Source organism: Arabidopsis lyrata, assembly GCF_000004255.2.
Source record: "Arabidopsis lyrata subsp. lyrata unplaced genomic scaffold ARALYscaffold_1, whole genome shotgun sequence".
Lineage (NCBI taxonomy): Eukaryota > Viridiplantae > Streptophyta > Magnoliopsida > Brassicales > Brassicaceae > Arabidopsis > Arabidopsis lyrata.
Genome location: NW_003302555.1, coordinates 25,696,819 through 25,718,250, shown reverse-complemented (window position 1 = coordinate 25,718,250; position 21,432 = coordinate 25,696,819). Strand labels below are relative to the sequence as shown.

Here is a 21,432-nt window from a genome sequence, read left to right as displayed (position 1 = left end):
TTATGCACTTTTTTTTTTTTTTTTTTCTTAATGGAAAATTGTTACAAGACATACTTTCAATTGATCTAAACAAATAAAAAAAAATCCGAAAAGAACCAAATTTTACAACAATCAAAATTCAAAACAGTACATCGAATTTTATATTCAATAATCCGAAGTAAATAGGAATTTTATGATGCAAACTAAAATTAACCAACCAAAATATAACCATCACTCTCCCAAGATTGAGAATCTTACATCTACCAACAAAGCAGATTTCTTCATACAGTCATCCGCTAACATTCATTGTTCATTAACACTGAACAATATGGAGACGTAATGAACAACGTTAATTTTTGAAGTTGATGATCTATATATGTTTAACGATGCTTGCTTCATGTTGTCGAATCTAACGATGGTTGTTGTTTTATTGGGTCTGTTAGGTACCGTCTTGTAATAGACAAATCCAGCAATTTTCATCTCACTCGAGTTGTAAATTCATAGAGAAAGAAACTCAAGCTAAAGAGAAAGATGGCACTGTAAATCCTAAATCCAGCACACAGAAGCAAAGGTATCATACAAGCTGGGAAAACCAGCTCCTCAGTTACTAGTGCCTGCAGTCACAAGAAATGCCAGCTCTAAAACAGATCATAAGTTGCTTGTACCAAAAAAAAAAAGTAGGAAAATGTATTACAGGATAAACCACATTGATGCATATAGTTAATTAGCAAGTCAAATCTTATGTAGTTTTAATAAAGATTGGTAGATAGGCTGAAAGAGATGGCGAACAGATAGATGATTACCACAACAAAATTGCGCCAAATGGAAACATTAGATGCACCTGTCAGTACCGAAGGTTTGGACAAAGCTTTTGATGTTACTAAAGGAAGGAGCTACACCTTCCACTGTTTTGAGGAGCAATAACAAGTTCGATACCAAAGATCCGGGATAAATGAGATAGATCAAAAGAAGAGGATACACCACTCCTTGCCACTGTTCCATATCACAAAACAAAAGCTTCTAAGATGGATAGTGTCTGAAAGAAACCATTTCTACTATTACTATTACGAGTGTATAATAAGCAACGAGTACACACTAACACACATTGAGACAAAGAAGTTACCAGATGATCTGTCCTTCTGCAATAAACCCCAAGTATAAGAGATAACCTCCCAGCTTTTTATCTAACATTACTCGATCAAAAAAAGGTAGACATGTTTTAGTGATTCTTGTAACTAGTGTTGCAATTGTACCTGATATCCACCATAGTCATGAATCATTTGGCGTAATGACAAATCATGTGAATCATTAACACATACATCAAATGTCTTCACTTTTTGATTGACTTTCATTAATTATCACTAAATTAAACATGACGCAAATGAACAACATCAACCAAATTCATCTAGATTGCATCTTTTCTAAATCGATTACACAGACACTGTCAATAAAAAATAAATGGCCAACTTGAACCACAAGATGTAACTAGCTTCGTTTAGCTTTGACCTAATTCGATTACAGATCAACGGAGAATTAACTTCAAATCGAGAAATGGGACTCGGAGGAAGCTTACCGTAAGTAGAAAAGCTGTTAAGACGAGATACGCGACGGAAGAAATAGCCGCGCAGATTAATCTCCGAATCATAAAGTCAGAGTAAGAAGAAGCCGACGGGAGACGGAGAATCACGGTGGGAGCATAAAGTATCTAGACCTAGAATAGTGCCATTTGGCAACGCAGGCAGCCACCGGCATCAAGATGGTCTCACCATCGACGGCCATAATCAATCGGGAATGAAGGAGCTCGCGGAAGAGGCTAAGTGTCGCCGTTGTATTCGCCCGCTGATAAAAAAAAAGTCTTTACTTTAGTCCGGCGGTCTTTTTTTCTTTAGCCAATTGTGGATGATGTATGTCACATACAGTATGTGATATCAAAATGATTTAAATAGATATTTTTTTTTAAATATTCACGACATTTTATGATCTAGATTATATTTACAATCAAATCATTTTTCAAATTATTCTTTCTATAGTTATAAATTTCCATTTTTATGAAATAGATTCAATTATAAAATTATTTTTTGTATAAAATTTTAAAAACACAGCACTAAACACATTTTAAATACATAAAAACAAACAAATCTAACATAGATATTCATAATTAATGGAAATAAACAATTTCGTGATTTTGCGGTTTTAGCAAAAAAAAACTAATTTTCCTCACAATTCTGTGATTTAACGGTTTTGTCGGCCAGACAATATTCCACAAAACTTTCACCAAAATAATGATTTTAAGGTTTGACGGGAAAAATACAATTTTTCAATTTTGCAGTTTGGCAGAAAAACATAATTTTCCGGCTTCTGCAGTTTTAGTAGGAAAATGTAATTTAATAAAAAAAATTTCGTGGGAAAACATTATACCGCAATTTTTCAAAAATTTTGTGATTTCAAGCTTTTGGTACAATAACATAATTATGTGATTTTGCTGTTTTTAATGGAAAACAATATTCTTTAAGGTATTTCTAACAAAATGTTATACTTAAGTGTGTCAAAATAAGTCAAAATCTATGGGTCAACTCAACTTAACTCAACCTATGAATCCTAATGAGTTGAAAATATTGATCTTAATGGGTTAATGAATAATATTCGTTCTGATACCCGAACCTGATCGGTTCTTTTTTCGGGTTTCGGGTCTGTTCGGGTGTCGGGGGGGGGGGGGGTCGTCGAGACCTATTCGGATAATTCAAAATTTGGTTCGGAATCGGATCAGTTCGGGTATTTAAGTAGATAGCCAAAAATATCCAAAAATAACCGAAAATACATTGGTTACTTTTTACTCAAATATATCCAAATGTATCCGAATTACTCAAAAATATCTAGTATATTCGGATTTATAATTGTAATTTGGGTATTTGGGGTATTATAAGTATAAAATATAACTAATATTTTAAAGTGTATATTTGTATTCGGGTCAACCGATTTAACTATTTAACCCATCAAAGTAAATGAGTTAATTGAGTTAGCTCAACCCATGAACTCATTTATTTTAGTCAAATGGTAAAATCTTAATTTTAGGCTATTCTTTAGCCAATCTCTATCATCATAAACCCATATTTTTCCACAAAAAACGTAAACTCGTAATTTCCCCACTAAAAACGTAAATACAAAAATTTTCCGCTAAAAACGTAAATCCGTCTGGTTAAATTTATTTTCTTATAAATTTCCTATTTAACTATATTTTCTTTAAACCTCTATATTTTAATTATCATAAACTTATTTAAATTAGATTTACCTTTAAAATCATATTGGACTTTGTATTTTTTCTGAGTCGATTTAAAAAAATCAATTTGTCAAGGTTTACATGCTTTAAAATGATTGACTGATTAACATGTCTCTCGATTTTGTTAAATACTAATTTTTAAACAACAAACTTTGTATAATATAATTATATTCTTTAATCACTTTTCTTTTTGTACAATTTTCCTTTTTAATATATGTTTACAAAAAAATAGTAATTGTAATTATTTCCTTATTAGGATTTGTAATTTAGTTTATTATAAAAGGAATAATGCCTTTAACAGTTTTCTTATTAGGATTAGTAATTTACTATATTATTTTGTTTTATACTATTTTTTCAATAATAGTAATTGTAATCCTTTTATTTATTTTCAATTTTTTCTTTTAATAGAATTTTGTTTTTATATGTGTCAAAATCTTATCGATAGACTTGCACGTGTCACGATAATATGAGTAAATAATTTTGAAAACCATACTTTATATGATAAGATTTGGGTATTTGGAGTATATTAAGGTGTATATTTATATTCGGGTACCCACATGTATTGGATTTGATTCGAATTTTTTTGGGCAGTCAGGTATAGGATCCATTCAGGTATTTTTTAAAAATCTGTTCGGGTATTTTTTTCGCGTTTTCGGTTTGGGTATTCGTTTCCGGTTACTCATGAGTTGACTTCCATGGGTTAATGAGTTAACCATCAACCCATCAATTTATTCATTTTTTTTTTTGGTAGGAACCCATCAATTTATTCATTATCAACACAAAATCATCATCATCATAAATCCAAAAAAACGTAAATCCGTAATTTTCCCGCCAAAAACGTAAATACACTATTTTCCCGCTAAAAACGTAAGTATTTTTCGGCAAAAAACGTAAACCCATAATTTTACCGCCAAAGACGTAAATACATCATTTTCAACAACAAAGTAAATCCGTATTTTTCTACCAGAACATAAACCCGTAATTTTCTCGCCAAAAGGAAACCCATATTTTTTTTGCCAAAAACATAATTCAATATTTTTCTGCCAAACACAAATCCGTAATTTTCCCGCTAAAAACGTAAACCCGTAATTTTCCCGTCAAAAACTGTGAATCCGTAAATTTCTTATCTTAAGTGTGAATCCGCAAAATTTTCCCGCCAAAAATGAAAATCTCCAATTTTCGCACTAAAAATTGTCAATCTTCAAATTTTCCACTAAAAATGTGAATTTGCAATTTTTCCGTGAAAATGTATTTCCGTTATTTTTCCGCCAAATAATGGTGATAGTAGTGATAATAATGATGATATTGATTATTAGTTTATGGTAATTATTAATCAATTTATTATTTAATGTATCAACTCATTTAACCATTTAACCTATCAAACTAAATGAGTTAATGGGTTAACCCAACTCAATTAACAAATGAGTTGAGTCAAACCCATGAACTCATTTATTTTAGTCTGGGCGGTCTCCATTCTCCGACGGTCTCAATTCTTTAGCCAATTGTGGATGTATGTGATATCAAATGATTAAAAGAACAAGTGCATGTTGTACTCTTCATTTACTATACCTCTTGTATCAAAACTTTAAAGAGCAAAACAAACAAAGGCTATGAAGATGTAAAAGACTCTCTCTTTTATTAGTATGGAAACTGACTCAAAACCATACATTCATAACCCTAAACACACAAAGCTCTCATATCACCTAATGCCATAACTTGACATCTATTTATATGAAAACATAAACTCAAAACCCTAATAGAACTTTAACCGACATATTAGATATATTAGATAACTCCTAATACAATCTAATCTTTATCTCAAAATCTAAACTCTCCTTTAAAACTAGAGACTTCCATCTCAAGTTATCCTCACAACTTCAAGCTTATACAACAATCTCCCCCTTAAGCTTGAAGTTTATTTTCTTCACATCTTGAACTCCTATGAGATCTCTCATCTCTTTAAATCTGATTCTTCCGAGGGCTTTCGTAAGTATGTCTGCTTTTTGAATTTCTCCGGGAACATGCTCTACTTCAACCAAATCATTTTGAATGCACTCCCGAATGAAATGATACATTTTGTGGATGTGTTTGCTACGGCCATGAAACACTGGATTCCTAGTTAGAGCTATTGCTGACTTATTGTCAATAAGAATCAAAACCTTTTCACTATACTTTTCTGTAACTTCTTGTAAGAGTTCTTGGAGCCAAATAGCCTGTTTAGCAGCTTCAGTAGCAGCCATGAATTCAGCTTCACATGATGAAAGTGCAACAGTTTCTTGTTTTTGTGAACACCATGTAATGGGACAGTCATTAAGATAGAAAATGTGACCAGTAGTGCTTCTGCCATCATCTTCATCTACATTATGACTGCTGTCACTAAATCCTATTAGTTCTGTCTTGTTTCCTCTGTTAAAGCAAAGTCCATAAGATTGAGTTCCCTGTAAGTATCTGAGAACTTGTTTCAGAGCGGCTCCATGAGACTCTTTTGGCTCGTGCATGTACCTGCTTAAAACTCCAACGCAATAAGATAGGTCTGGTCTTGTATGGAGTAAATATCTGAGACATCCAATACTTCTTCTATATTCTTTCTCATCAATTCTCTTTTCTTCTGGAGCTTTACTTAACTTCAGATTTGCACACATTGGTACCTGTACTGCATTACATTCTCCAAAACCAGTTTCTTCAAGAATTTTCTTTGCATACCTTTCTTGATTCAATAGAATACCATTCTCAGTTTGAGTAACTTCAATTCCAAGATAATAGGTGAGCTTTCCTAGATCACTCATTTCAAACTTTCCTGCCATTCCCTTCTTGAACTCTAGTATCATCTCTAAGTTGGATCCTGTGACAAGTAAGTCATCCACATAGACTGCTATAACGAGGAGCTCTTCTTGTTCCCTTTTCTGATAAATGGATGGCTCTTTTGAACATTTAACAAAACCCAATTCTATGAGAATTGTATTCAGTTTTGTGTTCCAGGCTCTAGGAGCTTGTTTAAGGCCATATAATGCTTTGTTCAATTTGTACACCTTGTTCTGACTTCCTTCTACTACAAAACCTTCTGGTTGTGTGACGTAGACTACCTCTTTCAATTCTCCATGAAGAAATGCCGTTTTCACATCAAGATGATGTACTTCCCAGCCATAGGAAGCAGCTAGAGCAACAATGAAACGTATGGTTTCAAGACGTGCTACAGGTGCAAAGACTTCATCAAAATCAATGCCATGTCTCTGCACATATCCCTTAGCTACTAGTCTTGCTTTATACTTATTTATGCTTCCATCAGCGTTTCTCTTGATCTTGAAAACCCATTTTAGGCCTATTGGCTTTGCATCTATGGGAAGATCTACTAGATCCCATGTTCTGTTTTTTTCTATAGAGGTGATCTCTTCTACACATGCATCTATCCATTCTTTAGATTCTTTTGCTTCACTGTAATCCCATGGCTCTTCATTAATAACCAGTAGCAGTCTTTCACTTTCATATTCTGCTAATAAGACATAGTCTTCTAGATAGCCTGGTTTCTTTGTTTCTCTTCCTGACCTTCTAAGTGTTGGTTCTGTTTGTTGTTCTCTTGCTTCACCATCTTCAGAGTTTCCAATAGTTGAGACATGTTTTTCTTCTGGTTCATTATTCTTATCAACTTCATCATTCTCTGTTTCTGTTTCAGTAGTATTTTCTCTTATGCCATTGTTCCCAAATTCTCCAAAGCTTATCTCAAAGTTTGTATCCTTCTCAACATTATTCCACTTCCAGCTTGTTTCCTCATCGAATATAACATCTCTGCTTACTATTATCTTTTGCTTTGTTGGATCAAATAATCGATACGCTTTTGATCCTGGCTCAGTTCCTAAATGCACTAGCATTCTTGATCGATCATCAAGTTTCTTCAGATGAGCCGGTTCTCTTTTTGCATAGCCTATACAGCCAAAGACTCGTATATGTTCTATATTTGGTTTTTTCTTTTTGAATGCTTCGTAGGGAGTCTGATGTATCAGTGTTCTTGTTGATACTCTGTTTATGATGTATGTTGCATGTCTGACTGCTTCCCCCCACAAGTAATTTGGGACATTCATGTGTTTTAAAATGCTTCTGGTCATTCCCATTAATGTTCTGTTTCTCCTCTCGACGACTCCGTTTTGTTGGGGAGAATATGGTGCAGTTAGGTGTCTTTGTATACCAGAGTCATTACAAAATGCTTGAAATTCAGCCGAAAGAAATTCACTACCTCTGTCAGTTCGAAATGTCTTGATAGTGGTCTTGGTTTCTTGTTCAACAGATGCTTTAAAACTTTTGAATTTTCTGAAGGCTTCACCTTTTTCTCTCAGTAGAAGTGTCCACATGTATCGTGAGTAATCATCAATTAAAACAAAAATGTATCGATTCTTTGATGGTGTAGGAGGTGTGATGGGTCCACAGAGATCCCCATGAATGAGATCTAAAACACTTTCTGCTCTGAAAGAAGTTGCTTTGGGAAAAGATTTTCTTGTTTGCTTTCCAAGTAGACAAGAGGAACATATTTCTTTCTCTACTTTGATTTGTGGGATCCCAAAGACAAGTTCTTTCTCCACCATTGTCTTTAAGGTCTCTGTTCCAATATGTCCTAGCCTGGCATGCCACTTGCATTTTGATATCCCAATTTGTAGGCATTTATTGTTTTTAACTTCTAAACTTACCTTGTAGAGTCGATTTTTTGACCTTAGTGCTTTAACCAGAAGCTTGCCATCTTTGTCATAAAGAGTAAGATTATCGCCTTTCATTCTAACATCACAGCCTGACTTAGTGGCTTGACCTAAACTCACAATGTTACTTCTTAAGTCTGGGATGTAGTAGACATCATGTAGAATTCTTCTTTCTCCATTCTTTGCAATGAATGTGATTGATCCCTTTCCTTTGATATCTATTCGAGAATCATCACCAAATCTAACTTTACCCGTAATTGACTCATCAATTTTAGAGAAGTAAGCTAAAATCCCTGTCATGTGATTGCTAGCACCATTATCCAAATACCAAATATTCTCCTTGTCTGTATTAGTTTCAAATTTGTTTGGTACACAATTCTTTTCATTCAGGTACACGACCTCATGCATCATCAAAGCATCAGCTTCCTGTGTATCATTGTTCTTTGTAGCATTTGTTTCTTGTGTTTCCTGAAGTTTAAGAAGCCTATCAAGGCAGTCTGATGCAAAGTGTCCTAGCTTATCACACCTGTAACATGTTATTTTGCTTGTATCTCTGTTTTGTTGGTAACCATTGTTTTGAGAATAACCAAACCGTCCTCTTCCTCTTCCTCGTCTACCACCTTGTCCTCTTCCTCTGTTTGTGTACCATGGTTGTGTCTCAGAACTAACATACATTAGTTTTCCTTGATCTTCTTGATTATCTTCTTCATCGTAGATTCTTTCCTCATAAGCTTTTAGCCTTCCAACTATATCTTCAAACGTAGTGTTGTTTAAATCAAGAACTTGTTCAAGTGCGGCTATTATATGTATGTACCTTTTCCTAGGTAATCCGTTTAGAAACTTCTTTACAAGCTTTGGTTCTTCGATGTCATGTCCAAGAGATGCTGATTTTGTAGATAATTCTGAGATTCTACCAGCAAAATCATCAATCTTCTCACTTTCTTTCATCTTTATTCTCTCAAACTCACCCATTAGGGTTTGTAATCTTGCATCTTTAACCCTATCAGCTCCTAGATTTCTAGATTCAATGGCATCCCATATCTTCTTGGCAGTGTTTAGTTTCCCGACTTGCAGTGTTAACGCCTCAGGGATAGACTGCAGAAGAAGAGCGCTAGCCATGTTGTTCTTGTCAACATCCTCTGATCCAGGTTCTATAGCCTCCCAAACTTTATGAACTTTGAGTGCCATAGTCATACGTATAGTCCAAAACGTATAGTTTGTAGGATTTAACATCGGACACTTAATAGAAGAGGAACCTCCTCCTTCTTTGGTAGTCGCGGGAATCAAGTCTCCCATGTTTCCTTATGGATCACCTTCTCGTGATCGTTCTCTGTTATCAACTCTGTTTTCTCGTGATCGAGATCGCAAGCTCTGATACCAATTCTTGTATCAAAACTTTAAAGAGCAAAACAAACAAAGGCTATGAAGATGTAAAAGACTCTCTCTTTTATTAGTATGGAAACTGACTCAAAACCATACATTCATAACCCTAAACACACAAAGCTCTCATATCACCTAATGCCATAACTTGACATCTATTTATATGAAAACATAAACTCAAAACCCTAATAGAACTTTAACCGACATATTAGATATATTAGATAACTCCTAATACAATCTAATCTTTATCTCAAAATCTAAACTCTCCTTTAAAACTAGAGACTTCCATCTCAAGTTATCCTCACAACTTCAAGCTTATACAACAATACCCTCTTTTTTTTTTCATTGAATTATATTGATATTTGATTCGGAAAGGTTACAATACACATGAGTAAAGAAGATATTAAATTTCAAAGAGACACAATGCTCGATCCATAACCTACAACGAGGAAGGGAGTTTTCGAAATTACATTGCAAAGACCAAAAAAATCTTGCCTCGAGACTAAACGAAGCTCTCGAAGCTCAGCACAAGGACTTCCCGCATAACAAACTATGAAGACGGGCTTCAACACTTATGGAAAAAACAAGAGAAAGGAACTTGGCCTTCTCCATAAATGATGCTTCTTTTTCAATGAGTACTTTTGTCAAGGGTTTCTCGGATGAACCGTAAGATAATCAAGAACCACAGACCTTTCAACGCCACAACAATCAAATAATTAAGCAAACCATCGCTTAATCCTAGATGAGATAAAATCCAGACATAATCAAAGAGTTCAACCCCAAACTAACAAAGACTATCTTAGTCGGGGAAGAGAAGCTAAGCCCAAAAGAAGGAGACAACAACCCAAACGAGGGAGACAATTAAAACTAAGCCTTTGATATTACCAGATCTCACGAAGACGAACTGAAAAGAGCAACAAGTCGACACAAAGAAGACATGAGAGACAATGGAGATACCGAGTTATCGAGAAAGCAATCCAATGTTGCACAGATTCGGCAATGGGAGAAGAGAAACGAGCCGTCAAGAGAAGAAACAAAAGCCGCCAAAGTCCGCCGAGGCTCAACGAAGAGAACCACCCGACAAAGATGTACCTAACTGGGACTCCACATTGTGACCAGCAACCCAAGAACACCCTCGATCATCAGATCCGACATATCCGAGTACCAAGACCCAATCTCATTAGATCTGCCCCTCGACACCTACCACTCTAAAACGTTAAAAGCCTCCATGCTTCCACAACCAAAGAAGACAAAGACAGGAAATGAAAAGCTATGCAAAAAAACAAGGGAGGTGACCGACGCCGACGCTGTATGAGCCACCACGCGCCGATCACAAGCACGACGGCCACTTTGTGTTAAGGTAGGGAGGCGAGAGAAAAAACAATTTTTTGGGCGAACCGTCAAATGTTTTTCACTATACCCTCTATTGGATTGAATTTCTAATGTAAATTAAACCATGTCTATATTGAGATGATTTAAACTAAATATATATTATTTAAGCAAATGTGAATGTGTATTTAGTCAAGTAGTTAAGTTCATTTGACTCTGCTTTCCCCACTAGAGTTCGACTCCACTAAGTCGCGTTACCCTGCGTAGTAGGGATTGACTATAAATCGGGCTTTGTCGATCCAAAGTTGTGAAAAAAAAAACAAGCACACAAAAACCAATCCACTTTAACAATCCGAACGCACAAAATAACTTAGTTGATAATTTGATAGTTTATTATCTATCTGATCCGGCGAGTCATGCGAACGCAACGAGTTTGGTATGCCTTGCGCCACTTATGAATACATAACAGCCACGGTTTGCGGACACCTAAACGTTGGCTATACGCACTCTGACTCTTACCCTTTTTTGGTATAGGGTCTGAGCTCTGATTCTGACCCACGAGCCTGGAGCATGCCGACTGCTCATGAAAGCTTCTTCTGACTATAGATGCGCGATCAACATCCTTAGCAACCAACGCCTTGCTTATAGTTTCTGAGCTCTGATTGTGACCCACAAGACTAAAGCATGACGACTGCTTATCAAAGCTTCTTCTGACTATAGCTATGCGATCGACATCCTTACCAACCCGAGCCTCGCTCGGGTCCCTGGAACCCAACGGCTCGTTTATAGTTTCTGAGCTCAGATTGTGACCCACAAGGCTAAAGCATGACGACTGCTCATCAAAGCTTCTTCTGACTATAGCTATGCGATCGACATCCTTACCAACCCGAGCCTCGCTCGGGTCCCTGTAACTTATGTAGACCGTTGTATTCATGGCATTGAGATGCCCCTCGTTTGGATCTTGGCTAGTAGTAGTAGTTTCTATAGCCACTTTCACAATCTCCAAGTTGGAGAGATCTTCATCTTTAAAAAACATGTTACGTTTCGAAGAAACCGCAAGTTCCAAATAAAGACGAATCCAGTCATTGACATTGTCTTGCAGCTCTGACTTCTTCACCTGACAAAAAAAAGAAGAAGAAGCAAAAGATATATACATTATCACCAACTAGTTGATCAACGCGAAAGCTAAACTCTGAAAAATCTTACCACATAAAACCGCTTCGTATCTTTGAAAGGATTCTCTGGCGGCCACTCAGGCAAGCTATCATCGTAGTCGAAACATTTTTTGGTGTATATCTTGGGATCACCTGCGTATACAAGATTTAAATCAGAAGGTACATGAGATGATTTAGCAAACCCTAAAAAGAACAATATTTGTTTCTACCTCGAAGTCTAGCAATATAGCACGTTAAATCTAATCTGGCACGAAAACGAGTATGTTCATCAATTTTAGTCTGGAAAAACCGAGGGGCACCGTTAGCTGGATCAATGGCAGACGAAGTTATGTAGTAGATGTTAGGACCAAATCTTGTTGTAACATTGTATTTCTCTACGCGAAGGAACTGATAGTGTTTCCCCTAAAAGAAAGAAATTTGAAATATGGGTAAATAGAGAGAATTAATGCATGTGATGGATAAAGAAAGAAAGCAATGGAGACTAGTTTATAACCTGGAGCAAATTGTAACGATGAACGCCCATCCTAGCATAATGGTTGACTATGCGTGCTTTAAGATCAGTGAACCGCGGATTATTGCAGGTCACTTCGTATAGTGTACGATCGTATGTTTCTGTGATACCCTTGGCATCGAAAGGCTAGAAGACACATTAGCAGCCAGCATATATTAGTCCAGGGTTAAGGTTGTGATGACTTCCACCACAAACTAGTAAAATTGACATGAATCACTCATAAAACTGACATGAATGAACAAATCCCGATGGATAAATTCAGATACATGAATCAATCAATCTCTCGTAGAATTGACAAGATGAAAGAAGGAAGAATTACATCGATGTCACGCAATGGTCGGTTTCGCAATCGCATTCGGTGCAACCTATATTCCTCAGACGCCCCATCTCCTACGAACATTATGGTTTTGCTTCGAATTTCCGGCGGAAGCGAACGGCTGATGCTGCTTTTGGTTGCCGATTTAGGTTTTGTCCACGCAATTATTATATACCCTTCTGGGCTTCAATTGGGCCTTCACAACCTACAAAAGTACAAATCTTATTTGCTTACCCTTTTTCTTTTTCCTGTTAGATAAGTTTCCCAGCGGCGGCGGCGGCTAACGAAGAAAAGAAACTTGGTAATGCTGCTTATCTTCAATCAAACAATCTCCTTCTGATAAAAGATGTCATTAGAAAACACAAAAGTCGAAGCGAAGAGAGTGTTCATAGGAGCAGGATGCAACAGAGTCGTCAATAACGTCTCTTGGGGAGCTTCTGGTCTTGTCTCCTTTGGTGCCCAAAACGCCGTTGCTGTTTTCTGCCCTAAGGTCTGTTTCGTTCACTCTTCAAAATCATCCTTTTTGTTCTTTCAAGAGCAAGATATGATTTTTGTTTTGTGTCTTTGTTTGATGTTTTTTGCAGACTGCCCAGATTCTTACTACTCTTCCGGGGCACAAAGCTTCTGTGAATTGCACTCATTGGTTACCCACTTCCAAGTTTGCTTTCAAAGGTACTTCTTCTATTTCTAGATTACTTGCTGTAATTTTGAATCTTTTGGTTTATGGGAACTTTTTGTTCTTGATTTAGAGTTTTTAGTATGTTGAATCGCGCCATAGGTATTGCATTGTTATTTTAATGTTTTATCAGATAGAGAATTTAGACTGATGGTTATAGCTATCATTAGAAAATTTTGAAGTAAATTGAGAAGACGTAGCTATTCAAATTTCTATTTATAGTCTCTATCAACGGTTTTGATGTTTAGTTGCTGTAAAAGGTTGAACTTTTCTACAACTTTTGACTATAGATTTTAGGAGAAAAACATCTGATGGTTAACGGTAGTCACATCTCCTTAAAAGTTCTGTGATTGTTCGCAGCCAAGAATTTGGACCGGCATTATCTGCTCTCAGGTGATTCAGATGGTATCATCATCCTCTGGGAACTATCTGCTCTTCATAACAATGTATACTTCCCTCAATCTCGGTCTTATCTGAGTTTCTTTACTGTTTGTCTATTATCTCTGATCCCTAGTATGTTTTCTGTTTGGTTTAGCAACAGTGGAGACATGTGCTACAACTACCACTGTCTCACAAGAAAGGTGTTACTTGCATCACCGCTTATATGGTTTCTGAAACCGATGCAATGTTTGCTTCTGCTTCTTCTGATGGAGTTGTTAATGTCTGGGATGTTTCTTTTCCGTCTCAGTCCAGTGGTAAGTATTAATGGTCCTGAAGTGAAGTATGTCTTCTAAGCAGTATCTAAATCTTTTTCATCCTCTGTGTTATCTGTTGCAGAGGAATGTAAAGTGGTGTGTCTGGACTCTATCTGTGTTGACACTAAAGCAATTGTAACGCTTTCATTAGCGGAATTGCCTCAAAATCCTGGTCGATTTGCCCTTGCGTTGGGCGGATTGGACAATAAAATCAAACTTTACTGTGGAGAAAGAACAGGAAAGGTGCTTCCTGATTCGCTTTTGTGCCTATATATCCTAAAAAAAAATCAATTGTGAGAGTTTTTTTTTTTTTGTTACATACTTTTTCAGTTTACTTCTGTTTGTGAGCTTAAAGGCCACACGGACTGGATTCGAAGTTTGGACTTCTCATTACCATTACACTCAACAGAAGAAACAGCCAATAGTATTATGCTTGTGAGTTCTTCACAGGACAAAGTTATTCGGATCTGGAAACTTGTGTTAGTCGGTGATGTTGGCTCGTGGCGAAGAGAAATCACTCTAGCTTCCTACATTGAAGGCCCAGTTTTTGTCTCAGGGACATTTACATATCAGATTTCAGTTGAATCTGTTCTGATTGGACATGAAGATTGGGTCTATTCTGTGGAATGGCAACCTCCAGTCATTGATTCCATTGATGGGCTGTTAGTTAACCACCAACCGCTGAGCATTTTATCAGCTTCAATGGACAAAACAATGATGATTTGGCGACCTGAGAAGAAAACGGGTGTGTGGGTGAACGTTGTATGTGTTGGAGAGCTAAGTCACTGTGCTCTTGGTTTCTACGGTGGCCATTGGAGCCACAATGGTCAGTCGATTCTGGCTCATGGATACGGCGGATCTTTTCATCTCTGGAGAAATGTCAGTAGCAGCGAAGAGTCTGAGAATTGGCAGATGCAGAAAGTTCCTTCGGGTCACTTTGCTGCCGTGACTGATGTCACATGGGCTAGAACCGGCGAGTATTTGTTATCCGTGAGCCACGATCAGGTGAGGGCCTATGGTTGAGACGTTAAAACGAGTCATTATATTAAATTGCAAAAAGTCACTTTTCTGACATTTCATTCTCCAAATTCGCCTGATTTTGCAGACCACTCGTGTGTTCTCATCATGGAAGAATGATGAGGGGAATGAAGCAGAGGATGAGCATTGGCATGAACTGGCTCGTCCTCAGGTTCACGGGCATGACATTAACTGTGTGGCTATGGTTCAAGGTAAAGGCAACCACCGTTTTGTTAGTGGAGCAGAGGAGAAAGTTGTCAGAGTGTTTGAGGCTCCTCTGTCGTTCTTGAAGACTCTGAACCACACTTGTGCGGGAGGAGAAGGAAGCTTCCCTGAGGATTTACAAGCAGATGTGCAGGTTCTTGGAGCGAATATGTCTGCTCTTGGTTTATCACAGAAACCTATCTACTTGCACTGTGAGTACTTGATTGATTCAACACCATGTCTAGATTTTTACCAAAAGCAATCTTGAGATTCATATAAACTTCTTTTTGCAGCTTCGAGTGAACCGCTGGTGAGAAATGGCGGAGGAGAAGGTTTGGATACATTTGAGACAGTTCCAGAGGCGGCTCCAGCGGAGTTGAAGGAGCCTCCGATCGAAGATCAGCTTGCGTTTCATACTTTATGGCCGGAGTCTCATAAACTCTATGGTCATGGTAATGAACTATTTTCTCTCTGCTGTGACCACAAGGGAAAACTTGTTGCTTCATCGTGTAAGGTAAGCTAATGCAGTTTTCAGAAAAATTTTACACTTGTTCAATCTCCTATATTTAGATTTTAGATCTAACTGAGCAGGATTCCATTACTAAATTATTTTCTATATATGAACCTCAAACTTCTTCAGGCTCAATCTGCATCCATGGCGGAGATATGGCTATGGGAGGTTGGGACATGGAAAGCTGTTGGTCGTCTGCAATCTCACAGCTTGACAGTGACACACTTGGAGTTCTCTTATGATGACACTCTACTCTTGTCTGTCTCAAGAGATCGTCACTTCTCCGTTTTCTCGATCCAAAGGACAGGTAACTCAAGCGATTTCAACTTCACAGTTCAAAATCAGATTTTCTCAAAACATCCAAAAGTGTCTACATTTTGAGCGTCTCTAACTCGTCTGTTTTTTTGGCTTCTGTTAAGACAATGGCGATGTTAGTCACAAACTCATGGCAAAGGTTGAAGCACACAAGAGGATCATATGGGCATGTTCATGGAACCCGTTTGGCCACCAATTTGCAACTTCATCACGTGACAAGACTGTGAAGATCTGGTCCATTGAGAATGACGCTCGCATCAAACAGATTCTTGCCTTGCCTCAGTTTGGGAGCAGTGTCACAGCTGTGGCTTGGACGGGACTAGACCACAAGGAGAAGAGCGGGTGCGTGGCGGTTGGGATGGAAAGCGGACTGATAGAGCTGTGGAACATAAAGATTATAGAAAAAGAGGAAGGTACGACTGCAACAGCAGCTCTTGCTCTGCGGCTCGAACCATTCATGTGTCATGTCTCGGCCGTGAACCGGTTAGCTTGGAGACCAACTGAGAAGTGCGAGTCTAATCAGCGCTTGCTAACATTAACTTCTTGTGGGGATGATAATTGTGTGAGAGTTTTTAACTTCAAATTTTGAGTTTACAACACAAAACACATTGTTGTGTTTTAAGATTATGGACCAAAACTCTCTTTCATATATGACCATTGTAATATTTATGCAAATTTTGGTTAGCTAAGTTGAAACATGTTATCAAATCACTTTTTTCTTCATTGCCTTGAGCTGTCTCATTTAAAAAAAAAAACAGGCAACTTTCTCGTTTTGCATTTTCATACACTTCGATGCTTTTTTCATTGATTTGTCATTAAAGCTATGGAGTAACAGTCAGTTTTGTCTCTTGACAATATAATCAGCGAGAGACAACAAAGGAACCACCTTGTCAGAATCAAACCCCTGAAGATGTTCCTGCGCTTCTCTATTCAACCTCTTTGCATATTCTCTCGCATTCTCCACACCCATCACCTTCGGATAAGTAAGCTTTCCGGTGATCAAATCTTTTCCGGCAGTTTTCCCAAGCTCCTCGGACGACTTGGTCTCATCGAGCACATCATCCATCACCTGAAACATCAGTCCAACGCACCTCGCGTAGCTCTTAAGCCTCTCAATCTCTTCATCGGACCCACCTCCCATTATAGCTCCCACAACAGCCGCAGCTTCAACCAAAACCGCGGTTTTATGAATATGAATGAACTCAAGATATCTCAATCCCTCGTCTTCTGTCTCAAAACTCATCCTTCCTCCGGCCAAATCTGCTGCTTGGCCTGCCACAAGTCCCTCTATCCCAACAGCTCTCGCCATCTCCTGAACAGCCCGAAGAACCCTTTCTGAAGTCACCCCCAATGAGGTTGATGCCAACGTCTGCTCGACCGCCAAAGACATAAGGGCATTAGCGGCCAAGATGGCTGTTTTCTCGCCAAAGACTTTATGGTTGGTGGGTTTTCCACGGCGGAGGCTGTCATCATCCATACAAGGAAGGTCGTCTAGGATAAGCGACGAAGCGTGAATCATCTCAACTGCACAGGCTGCAGGCATTGCTGTTGACTCTTGGCCACCTACGAGCTCGCAAGCGACCAAACAAAGCATTGGCCTTACTCGTTTCCCGCCTGAGAGAAGCGTGTACCTCATAGCTTCGCGAACCTCGAGTACTGGCTTCCAAAGAGGAACGGAATTGTTGCAAAGAGGAATGGAATCGTCTAGTGCTTTATTGATGGACTTAGCCTTATTGTTCATATATGAAATGAACTCAGAGTCGGGGCTTGCGATCGAAGTTAGATGGCGGCGGTTGGACGGTCGTATCAGCCGCATTGCAGACAGAACCAGAGTGTAACGATGCCTCATGATGATAATCTTACAGAGAAAATAAACTTTATTGAGTTGTATGTATATCTAATAGTAGCACCAAAATAATGTAAAGTTTCTTACTTAGCCTCTAATAATACAAAAATAAGGAAATATGCTTGTTAAATCGTTTTAGGTTTCATACTTTCATATTTACACTTGGTCCCCAAGATAGATTTAAAGATATAAATGCATGAATCTCGAGAAGATTTAAAGAAAGATAAATTTTGTTGATGTCTCATCATATGAATGATAATTGTGTCAGAGTTTTGGACTTTATGTTTTGCGTTAGAACACACACCTTGTGGCTTTTTAAGATCATGACCAAACTCTATTGTGTAAGATTGTAAAAACAGAGGAAGAACAACTTCTTGTGACCAAACTCTATTGTGTAAGATTGTAACTGAGCCATAGTTTTTGAAATTCAAGTTGTGAGTGAAAAAACACATAAAAAGCCACCTTGTGGTATTTTAATATCAAGACCAAATTCTGTTTCTCTATAGCATCATTGTGCTATTTCTGAAAATTTTGGTAGCTAAGTTGAAACGTTTTTAGCAACTATTTATGAAAATTTTGGTAGCAAAGTTGAAACATGTTATCGCATCACTTGTTCTTCTTTGCATTAACTACAAGTCTGATTAGTCAAAAGTCCAAACTAGCTCTGGTCAGGTCCAGTTTTGTCACTATATATACCAAGAGTTAACAAATGCTTACTTAACACTGCTCTTGCCTATATGAAATACTTACCAAAATTGGCCCCTTCGAATGACGAATCATTGGTTAGTCTTGATGAAGTGGTTAGTCAGAAGCTTTGAGACCTGAGTCGCCTTGGAAAAAAACAACTTCCAAGAGTTCTTTCAGCTTCTCACTCGAATCATTGTTCAGTCTTGATTCTTGATGAAGTAGCCTTTTCATCATTTGCTTCATCATTATCTATATAGTTTAAATAGGTGGATGATTTTATTTTCACCTTGACTAAGTACCATGAATAGATCAAGAAAATGTCCTTACCTGCGTCTATCTCCATTTTCATTTTCTGTTTTCCCTTCTCTGAATCGTTAGTTGTTCCTGCTGGAGAAAAAGACAGCACAAAAATTAGTCTATTCAAAGAAAGACAGACAAACTTTTTCTATCAAAAGCCTATCGGTAGAAGAGGCGATATAGTTGAACAAATGACTCATGAAAAAAGAGTGAACATTTATGGGCACACGACTAATCAAAGAAAAGGTAACAAAAATTGTTTCAATCATCAAATACCTTCATCCTCCTGTACTAGAGGCCAAATGTGCTTGGTTAGTTGTTTGTTCATTTGAAACATATTGATAGACTCAACAGGGAACAGAGACCGTAATGATTCATCGCATATTATTGTGCGTTTATCTGATGGATCTTGCAAATTGTTCTCCTTTATGTATTTCCAAAGCATTCTCACAACCTGAAAACCAATCATTCAACAGATGAAATATCACACATCCAGAAGTTCTGTAATTTCCCAAGAAGCTCTAAGGAACTAAGTCACTATAGGTCAGTCATGTACCTCTGTTCTAGCTAACTGAGCCGTTCCAGTAAAAGCCTGAAGTTCTGGTGAAAGACTGCAAACTTTGGTAAAGCCGCCTCCTTTTTTCTTCGGTTTCTCCTCGGACTTGGCTGGTCTAATTCGATACAGCGGGCTTAGTTTCTCTGGACCTTAAACTATCTAACCATACAAACACACAAAATTAAGAGAAAGAAAGAACTAACTTTCTTTTCTTGCGTTTGCGTTTTCGGACACTACGATCTTCCTCTTCTCCACTTACTTCTTCATTATTCTCTACCGCTTCTTCGATTTTTACCTCTTTCTCATATCTTTCCCCTGATGTCTCATCTTCATCTTCCCCTTTCACATTCTTAACACACCCTATATTAATAAACCACAAGAACTATCAACACCTTATCGAGATGCCACCACCTACATCTAGTGAAATAACAAGGAAAAAAATACCATCTCCATCATTTAGCGGCCAAATATGCTTTGCCAATGCCTTGTTCATTTGAAACATATCAATTGTCTTTACACGAAATAACGAATGAAGCGAATCGTCGCATAATATATTCCGCCTATTCTTTGGATCTTGCAAATCGTGCTGTCTGATATATGCCCACATTTTCTTCACAACCTGTTATATATGCAAAATGTCATCATAAGCTTTTCTCCCCCACAAAACCATCAAAGGAAAAACGAAATTAAAAATAATTGGAAAACTATACCTCTGTTCGAGCCAATTGAGAAGTTCCTAAAAACTTCTCTAGTTGTGGAGAAAGCTGACATATTTTGTTAAACCCACCTCCACGTTTCTTAGCCTTTACCGGTCTATTACATTAATAAAACACAACAAAATCACAAATTTGGCATCTTTCCATCTAAAACCAATCACAAGAAACAACACACAACTCTCTTCTAAACAATCATCAGACAGAAGAATGCATCAAAATCCATAAGAAACTAAAAGTCCCCAACCTTTGATTCATTCGATCACCATTAAATTATATCAGATATATCCAATGTTTCGAAGATTAATTCATAGAGGAAACACACCATTTTTCCAAAATCAACAAGAATAAATCAGTATTGGAACAAAACAGTCAGTTCCAAAAGGAAGAGATAAACTTACGGTTCGGTCTTATCATCATCGTTTTCACTTCCTTCTTCATCGTTTTGATCACCATTACAGTCTTCATTATCTTCTTCTTCTTCTTCCTCGGGTTTGCTTTCTAACAAAGCTTCACTTTCAAGAAAAGCATCGATTTGTTCCCTGACGAAAGCTTTCTTATCGGTTAATTCGACGCCGAAATACGCCTCCAGCTGACGGCGAACGCTCGCCGGAGTCGTTGTTTCTAGGTCGGAGCTACGGAGAATTTCCCGGAGCTGGGTCACGAGGTCCGAGTCCGAAACCATTTCTCTGTTCCTTCCAAGAAAAAAATAATTTCTTTTGTTTTTGGTTTTCTTACAAAACTGAAAATTACAAAAGCGGTTTCGTAATAAGAAAACGATGGAGATTACCAAAAAATAAAAATAAGAAAACGATGGATAGGGGCATTTATGGAACTTTGAACATACACTAAACGTCGTCGTTTGGCTCCCTTTGCTTGTTATGTATCGGATTAACAATTGTCACGGTAGAACAAGCAAATAGAACAAAATGTGGTTAGTGTAGAATAGAAAAACATGCAAAACAAATGATATGAAACAAACAAAACATAAATAATCACAATAAAAAATACTATACAGATAAAAGAGTTATCGGAATTTGATTTTTTAGTATATTCTAGAGCTCGAAATACTTTTTTTTTTGGTTTAAAGCTCGAAATATTTGATTAAATATAATTATACGTATCAAGAAATTAATTTGTATGATTTTTTTTGGAAAATAATCTGGATTTAGGAAAAAAAATTGCATCAGAGACGACCTATTTTGGATTGAAAAAAATTGCAATTCATGACAAAAAATAAAATAATAATAATAATTAAAACAAAAT

General features: G+C 37.3%; 4 protein-coding genes and 1 pseudogene across 7 annotated transcripts; 1 reads left to right on the top strand and 4 right to left on the bottom strand.

The window, feature by feature from the left end:
- Nucleotides 1–82: 82 nt before the first annotated feature.
- On the bottom strand, nt 83–1,876 carry LOC9327580 (annotated as a pseudogene).
- A 9,044-nt stretch (nt 1,877–10,920) lies between these two features.
- On the bottom strand, nt 10,921–12,822 carry LOC9330258 (UPF0725 protein At3g19520). Of its 2 annotated transcripts, XM_021011059.1 has the most exons (6): nt 12,653–12,822; nt 12,316–12,459; nt 12,032–12,224; nt 11,854–11,954; nt 11,530–11,764; nt 10,921–11,388 (listed from the first exon to the last, which is right to left on the bottom strand). In XM_021011059.1, the coding sequence occupies exons 1-6, from the start codon at nt 12,731–12,733 to the stop codon at nt 11,045–11,047; spliced, it is 1,098 nt and encodes a 365-aa protein (XP_020866718.1). In that variant the 5' UTR covers nt 12,734–12,822; the 3' UTR covers nt 10,921–11,044. The 2 variants fall into 2 exon arrangements, with proteins under 2 accessions (XP_020866718.1, XP_002891517.1); XM_002891471.2 differs by having other exon boundaries at nt 10,921–11,764.
- Nucleotides 12,823–12,909: 87 nt separating this feature from the next.
- LOC9327579 (elongator complex protein 2) lies at nt 12,910–16,775 on the top strand. Of its 2 annotated transcripts, none has more exons than XM_021011041.1 (10): nt 12,910–13,139; nt 13,234–13,321; nt 13,686–13,771; nt 13,861–14,020; nt 14,103–14,263; nt 14,351–15,025; nt 15,126–15,453; nt 15,535–15,755; nt 15,882–16,059; nt 16,172–16,775. In XM_021011041.1, the coding sequence occupies exons 1-10, from the start codon at nt 12,996–12,998 to the stop codon at nt 16,654–16,656; spliced, it is 2,526 nt and encodes an 841-aa protein (XP_020866700.1). In that variant the 5' UTR covers nt 12,910–12,995; the 3' UTR covers nt 16,657–16,775. The 2 variants fall into 2 exon arrangements, with proteins under 2 accessions (XP_020866700.1, XP_002894196.1); XM_002894150.2 differs by having other exon boundaries at nt 13,867–14,020; nt 16,172–16,756.
- On the bottom strand, nt 16,768–18,750 carry LOC9327578 (geranylgeranyl pyrophosphate synthase 6, mitochondrial). Its single transcript, XM_002891470.2, has 2 exons — nt 18,664–18,750; nt 16,768–17,925 (listed from the first exon to the last, which is right to left on the bottom strand). The coding sequence occupies exons 1-2, from the start codon at nt 18,691–18,693 to the stop codon at nt 16,903–16,905; spliced, it is 1,053 nt and encodes a 350-aa protein (XP_002891516.2). The 5' UTR covers nt 18,694–18,750; the 3' UTR covers nt 16,768–16,902.
- Nucleotides 18,488–20,920, bottom strand: LOC9327577 (protein TRI1). 2 transcript variants are annotated; one of them, XM_021011065.1, is made up of 8 exons: nt 20,568–20,920; nt 20,164–20,266; nt 19,898–20,072; nt 19,657–19,813; nt 19,454–19,568; nt 19,174–19,351; nt 18,928–18,987; nt 18,488–18,849 (listed from the first exon to the last, which is right to left on the bottom strand). In XM_021011065.1, the coding sequence occupies exons 1-8, from the start codon at nt 20,849–20,851 to the stop codon at nt 18,791–18,793; spliced, it is 1,131 nt and encodes a 376-aa protein (XP_020866724.1). In that variant the 5' UTR covers nt 20,852–20,920; the 3' UTR covers nt 18,488–18,790. The 2 variants fall into 2 exon arrangements, with proteins under 2 accessions (XP_020866724.1, XP_020866725.1); XM_021011066.1 differs by having other exon boundaries at nt 18,928–18,984; nt 20,568–20,914.
- Nucleotides 20,921–21,432: the final 512 nt, after the last annotated feature.